Source organism: Atractosteus spatula, chromosome 8 (genome assembly GCF_055471065.1).
Source record: "Atractosteus spatula isolate fAtrSpa1 chromosome 8, fAtrSpa1.hap1, whole genome shotgun sequence".
NCBI lineage: Eukaryota > Metazoa > Chordata > Actinopteri > Semionotiformes > Lepisosteidae > Atractosteus > Atractosteus spatula.
Genome location: NC_142713.1, coordinates 513,750 through 539,793, shown reverse-complemented (window position 1 = coordinate 539,793; position 26,044 = coordinate 513,750). Strand labels below are relative to the sequence as shown.

At 49.6% G+C, this 26,044-nt stretch overlaps 4 protein-coding genes across 6 annotated transcripts; 3 read left to right on the top strand and 1 right to left on the bottom strand.

The window, feature by feature from the left end:
- The first annotated feature begins 170 nt into the window (after window positions 1-170).
- Window positions 171-5,328, top strand: LOC148828953 (E3 ubiquitin-protein ligase TRIM16-like). 2 transcript variants are annotated; one of them, XM_088922797.1, is made up of 6 exons: window positions 171-831; window positions 1,428-1,523; window positions 1,674-1,907; window positions 2,059-2,215; window positions 3,352-3,411; window positions 4,173-5,328. In XM_088922797.1, exons 1-6 carry the CDS (start codon window positions 241-243, stop codon window positions 4,703-4,705), a joined length of 1,671 nt encoding a protein of 556 aa, XP_088778923.1. In that variant the 5' UTR covers window positions 171-240; the 3' UTR covers window positions 4,706-5,328. The 2 variants fall into 2 exon arrangements, with proteins under 2 accessions (XP_088778923.1, XP_088778924.1); XM_088922798.1 differs by lacking the exon at window positions 1,428-1,523 and having other exon boundaries at window positions 189-831.
- A 1,574-nt stretch (window positions 5,329-6,902) lies between these two features.
- On the top strand, window positions 6,903-11,285 carry LOC148828952 (E3 ubiquitin-protein ligase TRIM16-like). 2 transcript variants are annotated; one of them, XM_088922792.1, is made up of 7 exons: window positions 6,903-7,566; window positions 7,999-8,094; window positions 8,245-8,478; window positions 8,630-8,789; window positions 9,095-9,154; window positions 9,595-9,654; window positions 9,942-11,285. In XM_088922792.1, the coding sequence occupies exons 1-7, from the start codon at window positions 6,982-6,984 to the stop codon at window positions 10,502-10,504; spliced, it is 1,758 nt and encodes a 585-aa protein (XP_088778918.1). In that variant the 5' UTR covers window positions 6,903-6,981; the 3' UTR covers window positions 10,505-11,285. The 2 variants fall into 2 exon arrangements, with proteins under 2 accessions (XP_088778918.1, XP_088778919.1); XM_088922793.1 differs by lacking the exon at window positions 9,095-9,154.
- Window positions 11,286-12,119: 834 nt separating this feature from the next.
- Window positions 12,120-18,072, bottom strand: LOC148828951 (E3 ubiquitin-protein ligase TRIM16-like). Its single transcript, XM_088922795.1, has 6 exons — window positions 17,433-18,072; window positions 14,971-15,066; window positions 14,587-14,820; window positions 14,272-14,431; window positions 13,345-13,413; window positions 12,120-12,885 (listed from the first exon to the last, which is right to left on the bottom strand). The coding sequence occupies exons 1-6, from the start codon at window positions 18,024-18,026 to the stop codon at window positions 12,344-12,346; spliced, it is 1,695 nt and encodes a 564-aa protein (XP_088778921.1). The 5' UTR covers window positions 18,027-18,072; the 3' UTR covers window positions 12,120-12,343.
- Window positions 18,073-19,493: 1,421 nt separating this feature from the next.
- LOC148828950 (E3 ubiquitin-protein ligase TRIM16-like) lies at window positions 19,494-25,748 on the top strand. The gene is made up of 6 exons (XM_088922796.1): window positions 19,494-20,158; window positions 20,583-20,678; window positions 21,309-21,542; window positions 21,698-21,857; window positions 22,249-22,308; window positions 22,752-25,748. Exons 1-6 carry the CDS (start codon window positions 19,571-19,573, stop codon window positions 23,291-23,293), a joined length of 1,680 nt encoding a protein of 559 aa, XP_088778922.1. The 5' UTR covers window positions 19,494-19,570; the 3' UTR covers window positions 23,294-25,748.
- Window positions 25,749-26,044: the final 296 nt, after the last annotated feature.

Sequence of the window (26,044 nt, the reverse complement as noted above, 5' to 3'; positions counted from 1 at the left end):
CAGGACTGACATCAGTTTATCAACACAACCTCTCTGTCACCCGAAACCACACCCCCTCTCAAAATGCACCTCCCACAAGACCCCGCCTCCTTCCAAAACACGCCCCTTTGCTTCCTCCTCCTAACCACACCCCTTGCACTCTGCAGATCCAGGAAGTGAGACTCACAGATCAGTTTCGCTTTTCTTGAAACAGCTTCACTACTGCTGCTCCTCTCTGTGCAGTTTTTACTCGTCAGGAAAATGGCAGAAGGCGGTATTTCAGTTTCCCAGGACCAGTTCATCTGCCCTGTGTGTCTGGATTTGCTGAAGGATCCAGTGACTCTTCCCTGTGGACACAGTTACTGTATGGGCTGTATTAGGAACTGCTGGGATCAGGATGATCAAACTGGAATCTACAGCTGCCCCCAGTGCAGACAGACCTTCACCCCAAGGCCTGTTCTGGGCAGAAACATCATGCTGGCTGAAGTGGTGGAGAAACTGAAGGAGACAGGGCTCAGTGGTCCTCCTCCTGCTCCCAGTCCTGCTGGCCCTGGAGATGTGCTGTGTGATGTCTGCACTGGGAGACAGGTGAGAGCTGTGAAGTCCTGTCTGGTGTGTCTGGCCTCTTACTGTCAGACTCACCTCCAGCCTCACTATAATATAACTCCACTGAAGAGACACAGGCTGGTAAATGCTACTGGACAGCTGGAGGAGAAGATCTGTCCAGATCATCAGAAACTGCGAGAGGTTTTCTGCAGGACGGACCAGACCTGCATCTGTCTGCTGTGCTCAGACTACCAGCATAGAGACCACGACACAGTATCAGCTGAGAGTGCATGGAGGGAGAAAACAGTAAGTGCTTGAAACCTCATGGCCAGCAGCTCCAGTATAATTATATAAATATACTGTAGTTAATCCTAAATCAGTCTCAACATTCTCACTACTGTTTTTTGGCTTTAATACGTAGAATAATAAAAAAAACTAAGAAACCCTCCTAAATGACTGGTCATTTTAGATTTGTTGATTATTTAGCTTATTTTTATCAGACCTCATGCTATAGTTTGTGTATTCTCTTGTATCGTGTGTGTTATTGCAGCAGAAGTCAGAACAAGATAAGGATTACAGCCCCTCTCACTGTCTACTAACACACAGTCTCCCACCTGGTGCAACTAAAACATCACTAATCACGTCTAACGTTGTCTTTAGGGTTGTCCTGACTACTGTATGGTCCAGCAGACTTAACACTGCAGCATCAATGTGTGAACAGACACAAGTTCCTGTGGTGAGGATACAGTACAGGAAAGATCCCCTCTGTTTCCTGGACCTGTCTGAGTGGAAACATGTTTCTTCAGGGGTGAAATGGAGAGTTTCTGGCTCTAGACAACAGTGCAACGTCTTTAAACTGTAGGTTCCTCTGAGAAACACTGTGTCTCTGTGTTTCTCCGCAGAGGCAGTTGAAGGACAGAAAGACAGAATCTCAGTGGAATCTTGCAAGCAGAGAGAAGGAGCTGCAGGAGCTGAGACAGGCTGTGGACTCACTCAGAGTGGGTATTGACCAGAGGAGTGGACACACTGATGCACATTCCCACAGCTGGACACTGGACACACCAGTACCCTGTGGAAACACCACACACAGTAGAATGTAGCTTGAGTGTTGTCCTGTGTGGTAATCCACGGTGTGTCTCCTCACTCAGAGCTCTGCACACACTGCAGTACAGGACACTGACAGGATCTTCACTGAGCTGATCCGCTCCATTGAGAGAACACGCTCTGAGCTCACACAGCTGATCAGAGCTCAAGAGAGGGCTGCAGTGAGTCAGGCTGAAGGACTCCTGGAGCGACTGGAGCAGGAGATCGCTGAGCTGAGGAGGAGAGATGCTGAGCTGAGCCAGCTCTCACACACAGAGGATCACATCCATTTCCTCCAGGTAACAGCACTGCTCTGGGACTCTCTGCAGTCCAGAAGGGAGTCTCTCACACACAGCTCTCCAATGGAGCTGCTCCTGGCTTCTCCCCAGGAATGTGTGCTGGAGCCCCATGTGTTTGACTGGAAACTCCTCTCTCTCCTCCCTGCTGCAGAATTTCCAGTCTGTCTGTGTCCCTCCTGGAGCTGGAGACTCACCCAGGGTCTCCTTTAAGAAACTGTCCTTTGAGGTCACTGTGAAAGCTGTCTCTGGACTGAAAACACAACTGGAGAGAGTCTGCAAGGAGGAATTAGTCAAGATCTCCAGAACCAGTTAGTAGAGAAACACACCATGAAGCTCTTCTTGAAAGCTGCTAATTTCGCTGTGTTATGGGCTGTGTCTTTATTTTATATTGATTTCCTTTATCCTCATGGAGAGTCCTGTGTTCCCAGATTGGCTGCACTCAGATAGAGTAAAATCTAGAGAGACGTTATATATATATAGCTATTAAATCTAGTTATTAAAAAATAGATTATATTTTATAACCTTTTAGCCAGTGCAGTCGTGGGAGAGCCAGAGTCTATCCCAGCAAGCAGCGAGCACAAGGCAGAATGCATCATGGACAGGGCGCCAGGTAGACACACAGACACACACGCAGACCAGGGCCCGTTTTCACACAAACCAATCAACTCACATGCCTTTGGACTGCGGGAGGAAACCGAGCACAAACGATGTACAATCTTCACACCGATAGCACCCCAGGAACTGACCCAGGGCCCCAGTACTAGGAGGAGGTAAAGTCACCCAAAATACTTCCTAAACAACAAAGACCACAGATTTCATAGACAGGTACATTAGAACACTGGCCCTGGAGAACGAGCTGCCACACGATCCACCTGTCCAGCACCTGTGACTCACCTGAGTACAGATCACTCCTGGATCAGCTCCAGTCCTGTACACGAGCACGTCCTCATCCTGTTCTGTCAGGGGTGTGCGCCTGCGTTCCAGCCAAAGGCATCCCTTACTAGAGTCGAGACAGACTAAATCGCTCTCACCCATCTGCTCTCATATAAGACTCCTGATGGCACCCAGAGGCTGGGTGAGTTTCACCCACTCCCAGTACTCGGGACCAGTCCTCCTGATTTGGCAGCACAAAGTGGCCATCTTGGCTCAAGGACACTCCATGGACTTGAGCCAAGATGGAGGTTCCCCCATGGAGGGACTTCTCACTACATCTTACAGGTTGTTCCTGTATGAAGAACTTCTTAATCAGAATAAATCCTAAAATCATGCAGAGATAGGTTCTGCACTTCATGATTGGTATCTCAGAACTAACTTCCCTTAGTAGGTATGGAAAATGCTTCCCAGTCTCACTGATGAGAACGCATCTCCAGATAAGTCTGCCTAGTGCTACGTCTGTCCTAGGTTCATGCAGAAAATGAAATGCTGTTCCCCTGTCTCTTTCTAGGGACCGAGATCTGCTGCGTACAGGAGCCCCAGCCCAGGACCAGAGCCCAGTTTCTGAGATGTAAGTGTTTTTGTACACGGAAAGACACAGTATTTACTAGAACAAAGCAGCTTTGAGGTGCTGTCAGGTTGACCTTATTTAGTTTATTTGTAATGAAAGTGACTGAACATGTTATGTTCCTCGTACTGTCATTTTTGTGCCAGGAGAGACGAGATGAGATGGATTCAATAGTACAAATCTTTGAATAAACCGAGAGCAGTATTGCCCAGTGTTCCTAAGTTTACTTGACCTGTTTTGAGTCGAGTAGCTCAACATGACTGAAAATGATGTGTCACTAAGTTTGTGCAGGGACAGATGAGGTGACACGCAATTTCATCAAACAGCGAGCAGAGAATGAAAACGTCTTTTAAAAAAATGTTCTGCCGACCTGAAATAGCAGCATCAACAACAGACAGCATTGTGACCCTGAGCCGGGTCCCATCCCCCTGTTGATAACGGTGCCCCCCGAGTCCTCGTGTACTTGAAGTCACACTGGTGCTACGTCACAGAACTGCGAACTTGGAGGAAGGGCTTAGTGCTCAGTGCAAGAACTGGGACACGGCCTTACTTTTTTCTGGACTGCGAGGGTGGGACTCTAGTGGAGATCTGCTCAGGGATTGGTCTGTTCTGCCTGTCTGTCCTCTGACTGTCCTCTTCTCTCCAATCAGAAACCCCAGTGTGTATCTTACTGGGCTGTGGGGGAGGGACTCTAGTGGAGCTCTGCTCAGGGATTGGCCTGTTCTGCCTGTCTGTCCTCTGACTGTCCTCTTCTCTCCAATCAGATGCCTGTCAGCTCACACTGGACCCCAACACAGTGCACAGGGACCTCAGTCTGTCTGAGGGGAACAGGAAGGTGACATTAGACTTTCAGAACTCATCCTACCCAGACCACCCTGAGAGGTTTGACTCAGAATTCCAAGTGCTGTGTAAACAGAGTCTGTCTGCACCCCGTTCTTACTGGGAGGTGGAGGGTTCTTGTAGTGTGTTCAAAATAGGAGTGATGTATAAGAGAAAAAGAAATGAAAAGGAATGTGAGTTAGGAAATAATGACAGATCCTGGTGCTTATATCGTTATGTTGATCATTACACAGTTTGTCACAATGGCAAAGAGATTGATGTTGGTAACAACTTCTCCCCCAGGATAGGGGTGTATGTGGATCACAGGGCTGGACTTCTGTCTTTTTACAGCGTCTCTGGAGACACAGTGAGCCCCATCTATAGTCTCCGCACCACGTTCACTGAGTCTCTCTACCCAGCGTTCTGGATCTGTCTTTGTTGTACCAATATGCACATGGCTCTGTGCCACCTGCCATAACCCTCTGCTTTGTGTAACTATCGAGAATAGTTTGAGGGTGAACGGAAACCAAAGGTGACGTACAGCACCACCCCTGGAGCACACAAGCCGAATCTCAGACCAACCCGTACCGTTTCCACAGGGGCGTGTGCTGTGCATGAGGACACACTGGCCTCCTCATTTCTCCCTGGATCTCAGTCCTGATCCCGGGATGTTGATGTGGGATGTTTTTAATGACGTGTTCTATCTTAAACAATAATAAACAACAAAATATGTTATAATGTGATGTAATGTGTTCCTGTCACTGTAGAGTCAGTTTCCTAAACAAAAAAATAAAACCAAACATAACAGAGCAGCATATTTTTAAAATTATTTTATAGATTTAGACATTTTTAGTTTTTTTACTCTTCTTTTTAATGTACATGTAATGCAAATTGTGTGAATTCGTTTGAATGTATTCACATTGGCGCAGACCACTGGTGAGGGGTAAAAGCGCTTATTTCTTGCATCTCATTGTTAAACTTTAGTTTGATCACATCCAGCCTTCCTGCGCTGCAGGAAAAAAAACAACAGCAGCAGCATGTTCTGCAGGGTTAACTTGTGTCAGCCCGGGAAGATCATACAATAAACGTTCCTTTTTAAAAGAGTTGGCGCTTTCCTGTTTTTATTATGCAAGCGTACGTGCAGCTCAGCGTTTCCTGCAACATGAGATCGGCAGGCACGGACCCCACACGCCAGGTTCTCCAAGCGCACTCTTGCCCTCCAGGTGCGGGACGCTCTGAATCCCCTCGGCTCGTGTTCTGACGCACCGCCTGATCAAGAGCCGCGGTTTACCGGTACATCGGTGTGTCCAGCCGAGCCAGCACAGCGCCTCCGAAACCCGGGAGCTGCAGGCTGAAGGCTGACTTCTCTCTCCAACACACGGTTTCAGGGTATCAGCTCGCCGTGTTGTCTTATAAGGTCACAGGGGGGTGTTTTTCTTACCACAGGGTTTGTATATCGCGAATCAAAGGTATTTCAGCGGGGTGTCACGCCGAGTTCGTGCACGGAAAAACTCCGTCACGGTTCCACGCACAGTGTCAGCTGCTGTCACGGTTACAGACAATCGTGAGCGCACCCACTCCAGCCCAGCCCGCAGGAAACCAACAGAACCTCCCTCGTCCCCCCCCAGCCTCCTCGATTCATTTCCTTTATTTGCCAGCAGCACTCACACGCCGCCAGGACGAAAAATAAAAGCGCGCACGTTTGTGACGTCATCGGAACGGGACGGGCCTTAAAGGGGCCGCGCACGTCCCCGCCAGTCGGCAGGGGGAGGTGACCTACTGTATCTTAAACGGGCGACGGTAGGCAGAAACGTTAAGCGCAAAAGCACATCCTAAGTGTAGAAACCTCTCCAAGCAACAGCCCCTCATAAAAAAAAACGCTGCTTAGTGCGCAGCCCTGATTTGGACCAGCCAGAAGACCAGACGATCAGTTCAGACCAGCCGCTCTGGATGACTTGATACTGACAAATCAGAAATGAGAATTGTTTCTTATGAGGAAGGTATTGGGTTAAATGGGGGGAGGAGAAGGACCGAGAGTTTCAGCAGTCAATAAAAAGAAAATATCCACTTTGGGGATTCCTCTCTGTCTGAACCAGACTGACCCCACCAGTGACCAGCACACTGCCCACACTCCACTGGTCACAGTGTGTGTCTGTTAGGACAGAGGGCTTCTGCAGGTCTCTCCCACCCTCAGCCAGCACAGTAGCAATCCTGAGGTCTCTCCAGCCTGAGGAATAACCCAGACGCTGTGGAGATGTTCATAAACCCAGCCGGACTCACCCAGAACTAACCATGGAAATGAGTTTCTGTGCAACACAGGGGTCAGAAAACCATGGCGATGTGTTCTCTACAAGGTACCAGACTCAGCGCAGGCCTCCAGCAAGAAGCGCCAGGCCTCTGTATTTTTAATTCTGTCCTTGTCCGAACACGTTCACACACTGGGACAGACTCTGACACTCCTGGCACTGGACTAAATGCACGAGGCTCTTATCTGAAAACTGGTTTTGTGTGCAGAGTTTTGCCTTCTTACAGAATGTGGATGTTCTTGAATTGCAGGAGTATCTGAAACTCGCCAGACGTCCTGTGCAGAAAGAGTTAAATTCCAAGGGTGTCACCTGTCGATCCTGTTAGTCCACCATCCCTCTTTTCCTTCTTGTCAGACCTCTTGCGTTCCCAGCAGTCTGAGGCGTCTCACACACAGGAGGTTTGTTTCTCTTCCAGCAGGTTCTGTTCCGCCTTCACCCGAGGAATACAATGGCCTCTAGTCTGTGGACAGAGGACCAGTTCAGCTGTCCGATCTGTCTGGACATCCTGAAGGATCCAGCAGCTCTTCCCTGTGGACACAGTTACTGTATGGGCTGTATTAAGAGTCACTGGGATCAGGATGATCAGACTGGAGTCTACAGCTGCCCCCAGTGCAGACAGACCTTCACCCCAAGGCCTGTTCTGGGCAGAAACATCATCCTGGCTGAAGTGGTGGAGAAACTGAAGGAGACAGGGCTCAGTGGTCCTCCTCCTGCTCCCAGTCCTGCTGGCCCTGGAGATGTGCTGTGTGATGTCTGCACTGGGAGACAGGTGAGAGCTGTGAAGTCCTGTCTGGTGTGTCTGGCCTCTTACTGTCAGACTCACCTCCAGCCTCACTATGAAGCTGCTCCACTGAAGAGACACCAGCTGGTCGAGGCCACAGGACAGCTGAAGGAGAAGACCTGCTCCACTCATAACAAACCCCTGGTGGTTTATTGCTGTTCTGATCAGAGGTGTATCTGCATGGTTTGTGTAATGGACCAACACAGAGGCCATGAAACTGTCTCAGCTGCAGCCAGAAGGACTGAGAAACAGGTGAGGACTTTGAATCTGTGCTTGGAACTGATTGAAGAGTAAAGAGATATTAAGAAAGTCTGATAGATTTCTGTGTTTTGATTGAACATTTGAGCACAACCCTTGCTGTTTCTAAACATATGAAATCTTGTAAGCAAAAATTCATTCTGAAGTTTGTATTATTGCATTTTATGAATGCTAAATTTACAGTAGGTCTTGAGTTTTTGTATGAACCCTCTAACAGACAGTCCAATACTATAGTGTCAACATATTTCTTACGTTGTCAAACTAATTGCAACAGTCTGGTTATGTATGTTAAGTGTTAAAATAGTTAGGAATAGGAATAAGAATATTTTTTGTTGAAATAATGAGATTGTTGGGTTTGTGACAGTAACCTTTCCCAAATATGTTACAAGGATGAGTGAAATAAGTTGGCTGTGTGTTTCTCCACAGAAGCAGCTGGGGGCGACACAGACACAAACCCAGCAGAGACTCCAGGAGAGAGAGAAGGAGCTGCAGGAGCTGAGACAGGCTGTGGACTCACTCAGAGTGGGTATTGACCAGAGGGGTGGACACACTGACACACATTCCCACAGCTGGACACTGGACACACCAGTACCCTGTGGAAACACCACACACAGTAGAATGTAGTTTGAGTGTTGTCCTGTGTGATAATCCACTGTGTGTCTCCTCACTCAGCGCTCTGCACACACTGCAGTACAGGACACTGACAGGATCTTCACTGAGCTGATCCGCTCCATTGAGAGAACACGCTCTGAGCTCACACAGCTGATCAGAGCTCAAGAGAGGGCTGCAGTGAGTCAGGCTGAAGGACTCCTGGAGCGACTGGAGCAGGAGATCGCTGAGCTGAGGAGGAGAGACGCTGAGCTGAGCCAGCTCTCACACACAGAGGATCACATCCATTTCCTCCAGGTAACAGCACTGCTCTGGGACTCTCTGCAGTCCAGAAGGGAGTCTCTCACACAGAGCTCTCCAATGGAGCTGCTCCTGGCTTCTCCCCAGGAACGTGTGCTGGAGCCCAGTGTGTTTGACTGGAAACTCCTCTCTCTCCTCCCTGCTGCAGAATTTCCAGTCTGTCTGTGTCCTTCCTGGAGCTGGAGACTCACCCAGCATCCCTGTCAGACCCCACTTCTCTCCAGAGACTGTGAAGAGAGCTGTCTCTGGACTGAAAGAGCGACTGGAGGATGTCTGCAGGGAGGAATCAGTCAAGATCTCCAGGACAGGTCAGAGGGGAAACACACTTTCTTTGTAAAGAACAGTTGTACAATAGCAATAGAGTAGAAGAGTCCTGTTTCAGAATAGTATTTGTGTAAATGCTACATGTAATAGGTATACTGGTGAACACTCATATTACTCAGGCTTTAGAAAAAATATTTTTTAATCAATGAAGTCCAACTTCTGACAAAGTCTGGGCAAATTGTCAATATCTGCTCAATAACTAGTCAACACTTCAATCAAGAATAAATATACTGCTTTTTACTGCAGTACAATCAGCCCTGATGAGACATGTCTCTCTGTGTCTCCCCAGTAAGTGACGTCTACAGTCTGCAGACTCCAGAGCCCAGGACCAGAGCAGAGCTCTTACACTGTGAGTCTGTTTTCACTCCAGCTGCCCACCGAGAGATACCTGGAGCTCAAACACAGCAGAGACACACTCTGACACACATCATATCTGAGTGCAAGTTGCAGACAGAAACTCTGTGGTTCAGTGACTCTACATGTTTGGAGAAGATCTTGTGAAATACAAACCAAAACAGCTCCAGTGTTCAGGGAATCAGAATTTTCACAGGAGAGACAGGAACAGTAGATCTGGTCTGCCTGCCTGTCCTCTGACTGTGCTCTTCTCTCCAATCAGATGCCTGTCAGCTCACACTGGACCCCAACACAGCGCACAGACACCTCTGTCTGTCTGAGGGGAACAGGAGGGTGACCTGGACAATAGAGGAACAGAAATGTCATGATTAGGAATGTGACAGTTCAGTCCTTATCAATGAATTCAGTTATTTCCTTGTGTCTGTGTCTCCCCAGTGAGTGACATCTACAGTCTGCAGACTCCAGAGCCCAGGACCAGAGCAGAGCTCTTACACTGTGAGTCTGTTTTCACTCCTGCTCCCCACTGAAAAATGCACTCACACACACTTAGAGCTCAGAAACTCAGAAACCCCAGTGTGTATCGTATTGGGCTGTGGGGGAGGGACTCTAGTGGAGATCTGCTCAGGGATTGGTCTTTTCTGCCTGTCTGTCCTCTTCTCTCCAATCAGAAATCCCAGCGTGTATCTTACTGGGCTGTGGGGGCGGGACTCTAGTGGAGATCTGCTCAGGGATTGGTCTGTTCTGCCTGCCTGTCCTCTGACTGTGCTCTTCTCTCCAATCAGATGCCTGTCGGCTCACACTGGACCCCAACACAGCGCACAGACACCTCTGTCTGTCTAAAGGCAACAGGAAGGTGACACGCAGTGAAGACCCACAGCAGTACCCCGATCACCCTGAGAGATTTGAGTGCTGGTGGCAGGTGCTGTGCAAAGAGGGGCTGACTGGGAGTCGTTGCTACTGGGAGGTGGAGTGGGGAGGCTGGGGGGCTGCTGTAGCAGTCTCTTATAGAGCAATCGGCAGGAAAGGCTGGGGAGATGACTGTCTGTTTGGACACAGTGACCAGTCCTGGAGTCTGTACTGCTCTCGGTCCAGCTGGTCCTTCTGGCACAGTAAGACCAGAACTGATATCCCGATCCGCAAATCCCTCACCATAGGGGTGTATGTGGATCACAGGGCCGGAACTCTGTCCTTTTACAGCGTGTCTGGAGACACAGCGACCCTCCTGCACAGAGTCCAGACCTCCTTCACGGAGCCCCTCTACCCCGGGGTGGGGTTTGGGATTAGGTTTGGGGAGGGGGTGGTTTTCTCTCCCTCCTCCAGTGTGGTCCTGAGCCAGATGAAATAGACACAGTGACCCCTGTGCAGCTGGGGCACCAGGGACCCTCTGTCCTGTCTTCACCCTGAGCAGAGCACACTGGGCTCCTCTCCCACAGAGCCCACACACACACACACACCAATGCTCACACACACACCAGCTGTCACACACACACAGAGCTCACACACAGAACTCACACACACACACACCAGCTCTCTCACACACACAGCTCACACACACCAGCTGTCACACACACACAGAGCTCACACACACACACAGCTCACACACACACACAGCGCTCACAGACGTACACTGCACGGGGGGCTATTGTGCTTGAATACGCAAAACTGTTTATTTTTTTCATGATTTGAAATTTGTTTCTGAGTCTTCCATCACTCATTGATATTTTGATTTATTTGTTAAGGTTTTATTTGTGTTGTTCAGAAATTAAAATTGCTCTGATTTCTGTGAAGGTGTATTTATAGGTCCGAATAGAGTCCTAAGTTAAAAAAATAAAATTTTCTCTGCTTTTCAGGTTATTGTACCAACAGAGAAAGCAGATACAAAGCAGGGTAGCCTCTGGATTAGATTGTCTTTAACAGGTATAGTCTTAGACCACAGAATTTTAGGCTTTGAGTCAAACTTTCTATAGAGCTTTGCCTTACAGCAAGAATGGATTCCTGAAAACATGTGAATTTCTTCAAAATAATTATTTGAAAATATGCATGTTAAAATAACACTGAATCTTCTTGGGTGTCTGTAAGTGTGCTTTTAGATGTGAATTAATAAAACTGGTGTTCCTAGTAGTCCCGACGCTGTCTGGGTATTGGCTTAGTGTCTGAGTAACCTCAGTGTCCCCAGGAGTGACTTCTGTGACCAGGAGTGATCTCAGTGTTCCCAGGAGTGACCTTAGTGTCCTCAGGGGCTGATGGAAGGAGCAGTAAGTGTTGGATTGTTACCTCAACATTTCAAAACTCATTTTAAAGAAATTAAAAAAACGAGCTATTCAGCCATACAAAAGGTTTATCAGTGCAAAGGTAATTTATTAAGGACAGAGAATAGGAAAAACATCTGTACACAAAGAGTGGTGGGTGTCTGGAACAGGGTTCTGAGTCAGGTAGGTGAGACTTGGACTCTGGGCCAGATGAAAGTGTAGACTCCGATCTCCCGAAGGAGCAGGATGGGCGGAACGGCCCCCTCTCGTCGGCAGATGTCTCGGGAAGCAATGACCGTGTCCTGCGCCACAGAAGGTCTTCGCCATGGCCGCGGTCCTCCGTGCGCCAGGGCAGCGAGCAGATCGAGAGCGGGGGGGCGGGGGGGGTGGGACATGAGGGGCTGGCTGCCCACGGAGCAGCCTGTGTGCGAGCACACGCAGCTGGAGGCCACTGTCATGGGGGCGGGGGGGACACCAGCCCCCTGGAGCCCCTCTGTCTGCTCTTCCTCAGGCTCAGCCCACTGCCCAGCGGCGCCCAGAGCGTCCCGCCCGACCTGGACAGCTGCCAGGAGGGGGGCTCCATTAATGACGTGTGCCTGGTTCCCTAAACATCAACCCAAACCCTCTCTCTCCCAGGGCCCCTCCCCAGAGCCCCGCCCCAAGCCCCACCCCGCCCCCTCCCCAGAGCCCCACCCAAGCTCCGCCCCTCCCCCGAGCCCCACCCAAGCTCCGCCCCTCCCCCTCACAGGAGCCCCTTGCTGGATGATTTAGATTTTTTTTTTTACCCGGGTATTTTCTGCACATACAGTAGCTGGTAGCTGGTAAGAGAGGATCTGGAAACAACACAGAAATAGAACAAACCAGAACACACAGAGCTTTGAGCACAAATACACACAGGACACACAAACACAGAGGATAACAGAGGACACACGGATCTAATGCAGCAGTTTCATGCTGGAACCTAATGCAGACCCCAGCACATCGAAACCAAACGCAGGGTAGAGGGGCTCCGTGAAGGAGGCCTGGACTCTGTGCAGGAGGGTCGCTGTGTCCCCAGAGACGCTGTAGAAGGACAGAGTTCCAGCCCTGTGGTCCACGTACACCCCGATCCTGGAGGAGGGAGGGGCAGCTACTGCAGTTTTCTTGCCGTTGTGCCAGAAGGAGCAGCTGGACCCGGAGCAGCACAGACTCCAGGACTGGTCGTTCAGTCCCAGGCCACACTCCTCGCCCCGCCCTCTCCTGCCGATGCCCCGGTAGGTGACCCCGATATCAGCGCCTCGGCCGCTGTACTGCACCTCCCAGTACGCGCGCGCCCCGCTCAGGCCCTCTCGGCACAGCGCCTGGCTGTAGCAGTCGAACCTCTCGGGGCGATCGGGGTACGGCTGGGACTCGGGCTCCACGGCCAGCGCTGTGCCCCAGCTGGACAGGCGCAGCAGCCTGTGCGCGGTGTCGGGGTCCAGCGTGAGCGGACAGGAGTCTGACAGGGGAGAAGAGGGCGGTCAGAGGGGTACCGGGGGCCCAGCCCTACAGCCCAGCTGAGCTCCTGCGAGTCAGGCCAGTCAGGGGCTGCTTCCTCAGGCAGAGCCAGGAGACCTACAGACATGCCGGGCCTCCTGGGCCGGAACCAGGGAACCCCGTCCTTGTACAGGACACACACCCGTCCTTGTCTTTTAATTCATCTTCAAGGAAACACCAGTAACAAACCTTGCAGTGTGTCAGAGTGTGGCAGCAGTGTGTGTGTGTGTGTGTGTGTGTGTGTGTGTGTGAGAGAGAGAGAGAGAGAGTGTCAGAGTGCAGCAGTGAGTGTGTGTGTGAGAGAGTGTCAGAGTGCAGCAGTGTGTGTGTGTGTGTGTGTGTGTGTGTGTGTCAGAGTGCAGCAGTGAGTGTGCAAACATGTCTTAAGAGGCCTGGCAACATTCAGTGAAAACAGACTCACAGTGTAAGAGCTCTGCTCTGGTCCTGGGCTCTGGAGTCTGCAGACCGAAGACGTCACTCACTGAGGAGACTTGGGGACACACAGGGAGAAACGGAGCTTTAAAGACACTGAGGAGACCGCAGGTGCACCTCTCATGATGAAGATCAAAAAGGAAATGATTCATTTTCATTTTTAAACACATTCATGTAGAGAGACTCTCAAAGGCTCCCGAGCCAGACTGGACTCCAGCTTGAGGCTCGAACCCGTGAGTGCAGAGCTCAGCATCCCCTTGGCCCTTGGCCTGGAGGCTGAGAACTGTGCTCCCTAACTCCGCTGTTGCACTCCTGACTGCTGCCACACAGGGGAGTGAACATGCACTATGACACTACGATGGCTTGGAACTGGAGACCAATCTGTGGTGCTTATTTCAAAGCCGACAGTTTGAGTGACGGAGTGAGCCTCTGTACTGCAGGAGCTGTAGAGGTGATGAGGAGGGGACAGCTGCTGTACATGTCAGCACAGTCAGTGCCAGGGGGCAGAATATCTGTGATCATCCTGTACGGCCTGGACTGATCTGGCCGAGTCCCTGATCTCCTGCATTGGCTCCTCTTGCACCAGACGGGGTCAGAGGTCAGGCTAGACCGTACGAGTCGATAGATCGACATCATCGCCTCAGACCCATCTTCAGTGCACAACCTCTTACTGCATCAAACTGAACAAAACCCAGGTCCTGTGACACAGGAGTCAGTATGTTTAACAGTCAAGGTCTTGAAGATCACTGGACTTGACACCAGGTCACAGTTGTGTAGAAACTGTGAGACAAGTAGATATATAACTTGTTTAGAAATCGGCTTATGTGTCTGTGATTTGATACAACTAATAGGCACCCTTTACAAAAAAGAGCTGGGAAACTGTTAGCTGGTCTCAAAGAAATGTAATTGTTCTTACCTGTCCTGGAGATCTTGACTGATTCCTCCTTGCAGAAGTTCTCCAGTCGCTCTTTCAGTCCAGAGACAGCTCTCTTCACAGTCTCCGGAGAGAAGTGGGGTCTGACAGGGATGCTGGGTGAGTCTCCAGCTCCAGGAGGGACACAGACAGACTGGAAATTCTGCAGCAGGGAGGAGAGAGAGAGAGGAGTTTCCAGTCAAACACACTGGGCTCCAGCACACATTCCTGGGGAGAAGCCAGGAGCAGCTCCATTGGAGAGCTCTGTGTGAGAGACTCCCTTCTGGACTGCAGAGAGTCCCAGAGCAGTGCTGTTACCTGGAGGAAATGGATGTGATCCTCTGTGTGTGAGAGCTGGCTCAGCTCAGCGTCTCTCCTCCTCAGCTCGGCGATCTCCTGCTCCAGTCGCTCCAGGAGTCCTTCAGCCTGACTCACTGCAGCCCTCTCTTGAGCTCTGATCAGCTGTGTGAGCTCAGAGCGTGTTCTCTCAATGGAGCGGATCAGCTCAGTGAAGATCCTGTCAGTGTCCTTTACTGCAGTGTGTGCAGAGCGCTGAGTGAGGAGACACACAGTGGATTATCACACAGGACAACACTCAAACTACATTCTACTTTGTGTGGTGTTTCCTCAGGGTACTGGTGTGTCCAGTGTCCAGCTGTGGGAATGTGTGTCAGTGTGTCCACTCCTCTGGTCAATACCCACTCTGAGTGAGTCCACAGCCTGTCTCAGCTCCTGCAGCTCCTTCTCTCTCTCCTGGAGTCTCTGCTGGGTTTGTGTCTGTGTCGCCCCCAGCTGGTCCTGTGGAGAAACACAGAATATTTCTTCCGTAGACTAACCCCACTCTCAGCAGGATTTTTCCTTGTTATCATCCAAGGGCAGAAATGCTCTTTCACCAATTCTTGAGAGCTCATTGAACTAAGAATTACAATACATCCTTACTGTACTTTTTACCCAGACTTGAAAGAATATGTATCCATCCTCTTCCTCATAGTGAAGGGTTAAATTCTCTCTCTGTACAACCCTGTTCAGCAAAACACCAGCTGCAACATTAAATGTGTCTGCTGCTGATAAGATCAGGGGCCTGCAGACAGAAAGAAGGTTTGTTTCAAGAGTCCCAAATAATTATTTTTGTGTAGAAGGCCTATCACAACTACATGCTTTTAGAGAAAACTGATGTAGCTTAGTTACGTAGACATCTTATGATTGAGGTGGAAGTTCGCTTAACCAATAGAAATTGAATAAGGTTGAAGTTTTCCTTGTTGAGACTTAAGCTCTTTGTAGTCCTTATCAAGTAAGTGTGTAAAGGCCAGCTGGAACTGTCTTCTTAGAACCATCCTCCTAATTGCAGGGAGGGTGCCTCTCTTCGGCCAAATATACAATAAACTCCTCTTCTGCTCCACAAAAAGATCTCCGGTGGAGTTTTACTCTATAGGAGGATTCTTAGATGTTCAAATATTAGAACAACAGTTGAAGTTGTTAATTGACGCATCTACAAGGCTGTAAATCCTCAGGCTCACCAGTGAGGCTCTGCAATGCTCGGCGCCTCAGTACCTGTCTGAGCAGCGATTGTCCTGCTCCCCACCTCACCACCTTCACTCTGCTCATCCTGCTCTCCTGTCTGTCCCCCGAGTCCGACCACACTCTAGGGGTGACAGAGCTTCTCCTGCTGCGCCCCAGAGCTCTGGAACTCTCTCCCCAAGGACAGAGAGTCTCCTTCTCTAAACTGCTTAACATCCAGACTCAACACCTCCTTCTTCAGAAGAGTCTGCTGAACTGTTCTTTACTCCTCTGCTACCAGCATCTACTGTCTTCTCATCCTGCTTATCTTGTGTTTTTTTTCTTTATTATATTGTATTCTGTAAAGCGCTTTGAGAAGCCACCTTTAAAGGCGCTATATCAGAGAAAGTTGATTATTATTGTTGTTCAATCGTAATCACACTGTGGGAAAAGACACTGACTTGGCTGCTGTAGAAGCTCCAGCTCTGATCGTCTTGCTCTGCGTTACAGGTGCTGACACAAGGGATTACAAGGGTAGTTTCTCATCTACAACCAGCACTTCAAGGCCCTTCCCTAAAACAAGCGGCTTTGTGCGTTTGTCCCCCTCGTTGTCTGTTCCCCAGCGGGGTCTGTGTCGAGGGGTGTTAGAGACACTGACCACACCGAGAGGCAACGTGTGAGCCCTTGAGTATCAGCAGGGAAGGAAATCAGACGTCTGCTTTGCAAGACGAGACAAGTGTGAAGACGCCTATTAAAAACAGGGGAATCCTCCGTCAGCTGGACGTCTCTGCTGCAGTGCTGCGCTGCGCTGCGCTGCGCTGCGCTGCTGTGTATCCTGAGCTCGAGGAATCTGCACCAGACTTTCCCTCAACAACAGCCTTCTAAAATATATCCCAGTTTAAATCAGAAGACATAGTGAACTTAAGAACATTAACATGGTTACAGACAAGAGGAGCCGTTTGTTAGTCGCTAAACGAGCTCAGGAGCCCATCCAGCTGTGTCTGGAGAGAAGCCAGGGTATCGGCCTCAACAACAGGGCTGGGCAGCTTGTTCCACCCCCCCACCCCCCTCTGTGTACAGAAGAGCCTCCTGTCCTGACTGGAGGAGCTCGCCCAGCTGTGTCTGGAGAGAAGCCAGGGTATCGGCCTCAACACCATGGCTGGGCAGCTTGTTCCACCCTCCCACCACCCTTTGGGTAAAGAGTTGATCTTTGATTTCAATGGTTTGACTAAAATAGGGCAGATGGGAAACACAACTGATAAGAGACAACAGCACCTGCAGCAGTGCCTCTAGCAAGCTGCGACTCCAGAGCCCTAAGTCTCCCATTTTAATATATATTTAAATAATAGAATTCTCATATATTATTATTGGTCCATGCTGTCTGGGATTGAAAATAAAAGGAGCTATATCTTGACATACAAGTAATGCGATACATTTATAATCATACAAAGCTGCATAGTGAAGACCCACTGGTCTCGCCATCTGCGTCTCACAGTTACAGACTTCTCTGTGCAAACTGCTCTTTTCCATCATATAGATAGAGGGATGGCCACTGCTTTCTAAACACTCTTGAATTCTAATGTATTTATGACTCAAGCCATGTTACATTCCTGTGTGATACTCTGTTCTTTGTCAGGGAGATCATAGTGAAGGATTGAAGTCTTTACCTGTTTCTCAGTCCTCTCTGCTGCAGCTGAGACAGTATCATGGCCTCTGTGCTCATCCTTCGTGCACAACACGCAGATACACCTCTGATCAGTACGGCAGTAGACCTCCAGGGGTTTGTCATGACTCGGACAGACAAGATCATCCAGATGTGCAGTAGCATCGACCAGCTTGTGTTTCCTCAAACGGTCCGACTCACAGTGAGGCTGGAGGTGAGTCTGACAGTAAGAGGCCAGACACACCAGACAGGACTTCACAGCTCTCACCTGTCTCCCGGTGCAGAAATCACACGGCACATCTCCCGGGCCAGAACATGGCCGAGGCTGGAGATGAGGAGGACTGAGCCCTGTCTTCTTCATTTCCTCCACCACTACATTCATCACCGTGTTTCTGTGCAGAACAGGCCTTGGGCTGAAGGTCTGTCTGCACTGGGGGCAGCTGTACACTCCAGTCTGATCATCCTGATCCCAGCAGCTCTTAATACAGCCCATACAGTAACTGTGTCCACAGGGAATGGTCACTGGATTCTTCAGGATGTCCAGGCATATTGGACAGCTGAGCTTCTCCTGAGGCAGTGAGATACTGGTTTCAGCCATGTCTGCGGAGACTGGCAGAGTGGAGGCGAGGCTGTTTCTGCAGAGGCTGTCTGATTTCCTGGATATGAGCAGAGCAGCAGGGGTGGAGCTACAGGCTGAGCAGGGGGGCTCAGCTGCAGCCAGTTAGCTGGAGTTTTAGGTAGTTTCACCCCCTCATGAACTCCAGCTGTGGATCGTTATTACACTGCAGATTTCTGAGTTCAGGCAGTAGTTCCTGCTGCAGAGCGGATTTCTGCATATTTCATGATCCACACTGAACGTTCAGGCACTGAAAACGGTCTGTTTTGATGCCTACTGTATACAGACATGCATGCAGAAAAACAGTTCATGCAAGATGACAACAAAGAGGATTGCTTGTGAAGCTAGCGATCGCTTCCCTTGCTTCTGAGTTCCTGGGTCAGGCCTGGACAATCCCGTCCCGTGTCAGAGAGAGAGAGGGTTTCACTAGAGTCTGAGCCACAGTCAGTCAGACACTGAGACGGCAGCAGTGAGATTTGCTCCAGCTTTATGATAGCAGTGCACTCCTGTTCTGTCAGAGGAAAGAGCAGTCACTGGATTCTTATTGGACCGGACTGGATCGGGGAAACATGACCTGGTTTGGACTCCAGTCCTTTCTGGACTCCAGGTCTTGTCAGTGTTTCCAAGGAGACAGTGACTCCTCTACATGAATCCTAGAGAAACAAGTCTCCAGCTCCCACTCCACACCAGTAAGATACGCGATCAGATCCCCAGGGATGACTAAATCCTGTCTCCTCCCTCTGCTTTCTCTTCCTGGTCTTCCCCACCAGCAAACAGCATCATGGGAACTGACAGGAAGTCAGGGGACTGATGGGAAGACCTGTCCCTCAGAAGATCTCTGCTGGGGTCACTGTTGATTTAAAGGCAGAGTCTCACTGACTGCAGGCTAGTCTGTGGATTTGAACCTGGACCCTGTGCGACTGCAGACCGCAGTGTGTTACACGACGGGCCACAGCGCCACGCAGGGTTTACTGTATCTTCCTGAGCTGACAGGAAGTCAGGAGGCTGATGGGAAGGCCTGTCTCTCAGAAGACAACCCGTTCTATTGTCACTGTGACTTCCTGGGCGCCTGTGTGTTTATCTGCCTCTGTAACTGTCCTACCGCACGTCCACAGAACAGAGGTTGGACAGTTCTGCTGGCCTGGGGGGTGAGGCAGAGGAAAATCGGTAATCTGAGGGACCAGCAGAGAAGGAACATGCAAAAAAACTCATTTTTAATTTTGCCCCAACCTTCTCTGCTCAACACTTCCTCTGCAGTGCCGTTGGCCCACACACTTTGTCAACAGCAACGTTCCTTTAAACTACGGAGATCTCAGACTGCTGGGGTGACGCCCTAGTGCCAAATAACTTCTCTCACAAAAACATTTCCCTGTCTCCTCTCTCCGTCAGCCTGTACTGCAGCCAAACCCCACCTCCTGCAGCTCCGGGCAGCACCAGGAAGTCACGCAGAGAGGAGTTTTAACTGGAACACTCTCACGCGATCCTCTCAGCTCCCTGCCTCGGCCCGATTGGTACCGAGCGGTACAATGGCAGAGCCCAGCACCTCCACAGCGCAGACCTGTCTCGCCTGCGCAGTGTGTCTGGAGACTCTGAAGGATCCAGTGACTCTTCCCTGTGGACACCATTTTTGCATGGGATGTATTAAGAGCTGCTGGGACCGGGATAATCCCGATTGTGTCTACAAATGCCCCCAGTGCAGAAAGGATTTCCCCAAAAGGCCTATTCTGCACAGAAATACAGTTCTGGCTGCAGCAGTAGAGAAACTAAGAAGTGGGATGAAACGTCCTTATCCCAGCGAGAGCACTGCTGGCCCTGGAGAGGTGCTGTGTGACGTCTGCACTGGGAGACAGGTGAGAGCTGTGAAGTCCTGTCTGGTGTGTCTGGCCTCTTACTGTCAGACTCACCTCCAGCCTCACTGTGAAGCTCCTGCCTTCAAGAGACACAGGCTGGTCGAGGCCACAGGACAGCTGCAGGACAAGATCTGTCCAGATCATCAGAAACTGCGAGAGGTTTACTGCCGGACGGACCAGACCTGCATCTGTCTGCTGTGCTCAGAGACCAGACACAGAGGCCACGACACTGTGTCCACTGAGAGAGAGTGGACTGAGAAACAGGTGAGGACTTGAACCCTCTGCTAGGTGCTCTCTGGCCCAGGAGATACACTGACAACAGTGTACACTAGTCACTATTCATTGGGATCATGTTGTTTCCGGCTTCGGGAACGTTAAAAATATCATCTGAAGACTGAAGAAAGCATCTGATATACACTTTGGGCCCTGTCAGTGCCATCTGTGACTGAGATAGAAACTATTCAATTGTTTGAATTGGTTCTTTCACTGGGCTTCTGGTCTTTCAGGCTCGTCTGCACTCCTCCCTGCTCAAGTGATCAGGTGCTCAGGTGCTGCTCTGTTGGTCAGGTGTTCAGGTGATTAGTTGGTCAGGTGCTCAGGTGTTTAGGAGGTCAGGTGATCAGGTGGTCAGGTGTTGTTCAGGTGCTGCTCAGTTGCTCAGGTGCTCAGTCTCTGCGTTTCTCCACAGAGGCAGCTGCAGGAAATACGGACACAAACCCAGCGGAGACTCCAGGAGAGAGAGAAGGAGCTGCAGGAGCTGAGACAGGCTGGGGAGTCTTTTAAAGTAGGTATTGAGCAGAGGAGTGGACACACTGGCAGCAGGTCTGAGATTAGTGCACATCTCCTCCTCCAGCTAAGAGTCAGACACACTGAACACACACACCTGCTTACAGCAGACAAGTCGTTGGCAAGACATTCTCAAGCATGCATGATCTGACAAGTGTGAGGTCTCCTGTGAGGACGTGTTCTTCAGAGGCGGACATCACTGTGGCAGTACTGACGTCAGGTGACGATGACGATGATGTGAGGAACACAGCAGGGAAAGCAGCGATGTCATGCCCTGTACATTCATTACCTTTGTCACAATATAATGAAAGCTTTGAGGAGATGACAACAACTAAGTTCAACCAGCCCCAGCTGTCAGTAATCTGTAATAATAATAATAATAATAATAATAATAATAATAATAATAATAATCGCTTACACTTATATAGCGCTTTTCTGGACACTCCACTCAAAGTGCTTTACAGGTAATGGGGATCCCCTCCACCACCACCAGTGTGCAGCCCCACCTGGATGATGCAACAATTTTTTTCCATAACAATATACAGGATTCTTAAAATCAGTGTTGGCAAACATTTGTGCTTATTCATTGATCTTCTTCCTGTGTTTCCCACTGTCTCTCCCCACCCAGAGATCTGCACAGGAATCACTGTTGGAAACTGACAGGATCCTTAAGAACATGATCCTCTCTTTTGAGAAAATGCGATCTAAGATTAAGGAGCAGTTTGAACTCAAAAAGACGGCTGTAGAAAAGAAGGGAGTGAGTCTTACAAAGCGACTGGAGCAGGAGATCGCTGAGCTGAGGAGGAGAGACGCTGAGCTGAGCCAGCTCTCACACACAGAGGATCACATCCATTTCCTCCAGGTAACAGCACTGCTCTGGGACTCTCTGCAGTCCAGAAGGGAGTCTCTCACACAGAGCTCTCCAATGGAGCTGCTCCTGGCTTCTCCCCAGGAATGTGTGCTGGAGCCCAGTGTGTTTGACTGGAAACTCCTCTCTCTCTCTCCTCCCTGCTGCAGAAGTTCCAGTCTGTCTGTGTCCCTCCTGGAGCTGGAGACTCACCCAGCATCACTGTCGATTCAAACTTCTCATTTGAGGCTGTGAGGAGAGCTGTCTCTGGACTGAAAGAGCGACTGGAGGACATCTGGAATGGAGAATCAATCAAGATAATGCAAAAAGGTCAGTTAAAACAGAGTGACATTTCAGTAGAAAAACAAGCTTTGTCACTTTCTGCTTTCCATACGTAAAGCCTTTGGATTTCAAGCAGTCAGGAGTCAAGACAAACCCTTTGTTTCGAAGCCAGGCCAGTAGTGAGCAAGCTTTTGTGTTCCCTAACTGGCATCCAGCTTTAAAAAATACCTTGTTTTCAGACAATTTGGATTCTTCATAAGAAAGTTGTCTTTGGCTCTCAGTCAATTTTTTGTGTTTTATTCCATGAATCAAAACTCTCCGTGCCATGCTTGATGGAGTGGGAGGGAACCTGACAAGGGGGGAGTTTGTCGGGTATATTGACTGTTCTCAGAGTCTCTCTGTTTTTACTCTCTCTCTCTGTCTCTCTCTGCATCCTCAGTGAAGGACATCAGCATCATGCAGGCAGCAGAACCCAGGACCAGAGCAGAGTTCTTACAGTGTGAGTCTGAGCTAAACTCCACCTGGAACAGCTTCACTGACACACAACTACACACACCCTCACAGACACACACTGATACACAACTACACACACCTTCACAAACACACTTTTGTGTATCTTACTGGGCTGTGGGGGCGGAACTTTAGTGGAGATCTGCTCAGGGATTGGTCTGTTCTACCTGTCTGTCCTCTGACTGTCCTCTTCTCTCCAATCAGAAACCCCAGTGTGTATCTTACTGGGCTGTGGGGGCGGGACTCTAGTGGAGATCTGCTCAGGGATTGGTCTGTTCTGCCTGTCTGTCCTCTGACAGTCCTCTTCTCTCCAATCAGAAACCCCAGTGTGTATCTTACTGGGCTGTGGGGGCGGGACCCTAGTGGAGATCTACTCAGGGATTGGTCTGTTCTGCCTGTCTGTCCTCTGACTGTGGTCTTCTCTCCAATCAGATGCCTGTCAGCTCACACTGGACCCCAACACAGCGCACAGACACCTCTGTCTGTCTGAGGGGAACAGGAGGGTGACCTGGAATGAGAAGACCCAGCCCTATCCCAACCACCCTGGGAGATTCGACTGCTATTACCAGGTGCTGTGCAGAGAGGGCCTGTCAGACAGACGCTGTTACTGGGAGGTGGAATATACTGGCAAAGCAGATATAGGGGTCACCTATAAAGGAATCAGCAGGAAAGGAGAGGGTGATGGATGCATCCTGGGATATAATGACAAGTCCTGGAGACTGAACTGCTCGGAGTCCGGTTACGCCGTCTGGCACTGTAAGAACGAAACTCCAGTAACGGCTCGGCACTCCAACAGGATCGGGGTGTATGTGGATCACGAGGTGGGAACCCTCTCCTTCTACAGCGTCTCTGACCAAATGATCCTCCTGCACAGATTCCAGACCTCCTTCACTGAGCCCCTCTATCCCGGCTTCTGGGTTCGATGGAGTGGCTGTGGTGTGAAACTGCTGTCATCTGTAACACAGGAGGGCTGATCTCTGCCCGCCCCCGGTCCAGTGCCCAGACCGCTGACGAGTCAGCGGACAGCTGGATTGATTTTTCTCCTGGACTTGGTTTTAACACTACAAATGACCTCCTACAAAATTACACATCCTCCTGGAATTCTTGTCGGGCTGCAGTTTGGTTCCAGGTCACAAGTCGGCAGGTCTTTTCTAAAAGAGTCATTTTCTGAAACTGGATCGTGAGAGCTTTCTAATCGCATATAACTGCAAGTTCCAGTCTGAGACTGAAGGACGATGTATTTGAGAAAGTTTCCATTTTTGTTCATTTTTCCCTGCTGACTAAAACCCTCGCTGAGCACAGTGGAGGGTCAGCAGGAAGCCGCAGAAAGGAAGTCAGCAGGAAGCAGGAAGTCTCTGAACCTGACCTGGACAAAGGGATTGTTCCATCGGAAATCTCCTGGGATTGGGAAAAGGAGATTTCCATGCAAAGCCTAATTTAACAGTTCACATAGTGTAGCTCTCAGAGAGGAGAGGTGCTTCTCACAAGTACTTTCTCCAGCCGCTGTGGCTGAAGACATCACAGTGCGTTGTCAGCCTCTGCTCTCCTGGAGCGGGATTCTTCTCGGTGCTGTTAGATCTAATCTGGGACAGGGGGACAATACGGATTCAGGAAGGACATCCTGAGAGGGGCCCGGCCTGGGACTTCTGGCTCATTTCAGTGCCTTGAGCCACAAAGGCTGCACAGGAAGTGGCCTCCCAGCTTTAGGCCAACATGTATTGTTGTGGAATGAAGGAAGAGCCAGGACTTGGCTCAGGCTTAAACATTCAGCTTTAGGGCTGTTATGAAACAGGACAGGAGGGACAGGCTGCTTCAGGGCTCTCAGCAGCAGCGGGTAGAAACAAGTTTGGTTCAAGGTAAAAGCATCAGCATGAACTGGGAACAGGAAATTAATGAGCAGTTATGACGGAGCTATAAAACCTCAAATTCCAAGCTCCTGTCTCTCACTGTTATATTAACTTGAATACAGCCAGGTCTTTAATGTTTTCTCTAGCATTTACAACAACTGCAGCAATGTCAAATATAACCACGCAAGGCTTCGCTGCTGCTTAGTTTGAGGTATCTCATGTCCCACAGGCTTGCGAGAAGGTTCCTTTGGAAATGTCAGTGTCTGAGAGGTCAGTAGCTCCTGTATTGTGATGGAGTGAAACATCTCCCTGCAGTAGGAAGTTGCTTCTCTAACCTGTCCCCTCAAATACAGAAGGGAGATTGCAGTGCGGTAGAGGAAAGCCATGTTCTGCAAATGTTATTCCCATAAACTGAGTGCTTGAAAAGGAGTTGCTGTGCTGCTTATTAAATAAGGAGGGGGAAGAAATGGGTTCAGGCAATGAATTTCCCCTGTAGCGGCAATGCTTGTTAATATGACAGAATTAAGTGTTGCTGTGCTTTCCCAAATGAGGATCTGGACTGCATTCCTAAGTGTCAGTAGTAAGTGACTCATATCTCACCTTGATCAACCAATCAGGGACTGGTAGGGCCGAGTAACCCACGTGGGACTCTGATGCCCATGGAACTTTCAGCCAATCGACGAGCTGAAGTTCCTCCAGGTAAAAACAGGCGACACAGAGCTCCAAGACTATTCTAAAGACTTTTCTAAGGAGAATTCCAGGGGTGCGAGACAATTCCAGGGCAGGACAGCCCAGGAGCAGAAAGGCTCCCAAGGGCAGGACATTCTTGCAGCGCACCTCCTGACCATCCTGAGACTCAGCACGAACAACCACAGAACGGCCAGTGTGTCCGAATGCCAGAACTTTCCTCTGTTATAAGAGTCTAGAGCGGAGGTTGCCAGAGAGTAACCAGAGGATCCACCTGAGGTTAGCACCAGCAGCAAGCCTCGTGAACAGGTCAGAACTGTGGACAGCTGAATCACTATTCAGAACTAGTCTTCATCAGGAACGAACCGGTCCTCTTCCTGACTTGCTGGGACCCACAGTCATCTTTTCTCCTGTGCACAAACTTTGCTAGTTAAAGCCAACACGAACTAGCCGGTCAGTGAGCATCAGTAGCGCACTGTCGCAAGCCACACAGCACAGCCTGGCACAGAGCCAGAGAGCACGGATTGGACAGCTTAGAAGCCTGCAACTGCTTTTGTGCCCACAGGAGATCTGAATCCCCAGAGATTGGATGAGTATTCAACTTCAATGCATTACAGCTCGAGAATTCAATTGTTATCCAAACCAGTTGATATCAATTTAATTCCTAAGAGTTATGTACTTGTTTTGAGTATCTAATGTAGAAGTTGTAACCAAGTTCAATTACAAAACTGTCTAAATGAATGATATACTGAACATATGTCCTCTTGATATGTGTAACTCTTCATAACCGATTAAATATATATATATCTTTTGTATTCTGATAACCCTCACGATAAGATTTGTTAGGTTTATATGCATATTCTATGTATTAATAAATGTATCCTCATGTATTAGTACCCATGTGTGTGTGCGTTGTTTGAGTTATATTGCAAGGTTGGATTCTAAGGCCATTAAAAGAATCATTTTGTGATTAACAGCTACAATTAATAATTGTCCCCGTAAATGCCCAAACCCTACAGAACTGGTGCCTCGTGAGAGCACACTACACCCCCCAGACAGCGCATGTTCTCATACACTAAGGGTTAGCTCTGGTTCAGACCTGTACAAGTTGATTAGTTTCAACACCAGAGAGATGGATGGAGTTCCTCCACTTAGGAGGAATGGGAACTCCCTTCCTGGGGAAAGGGAAAT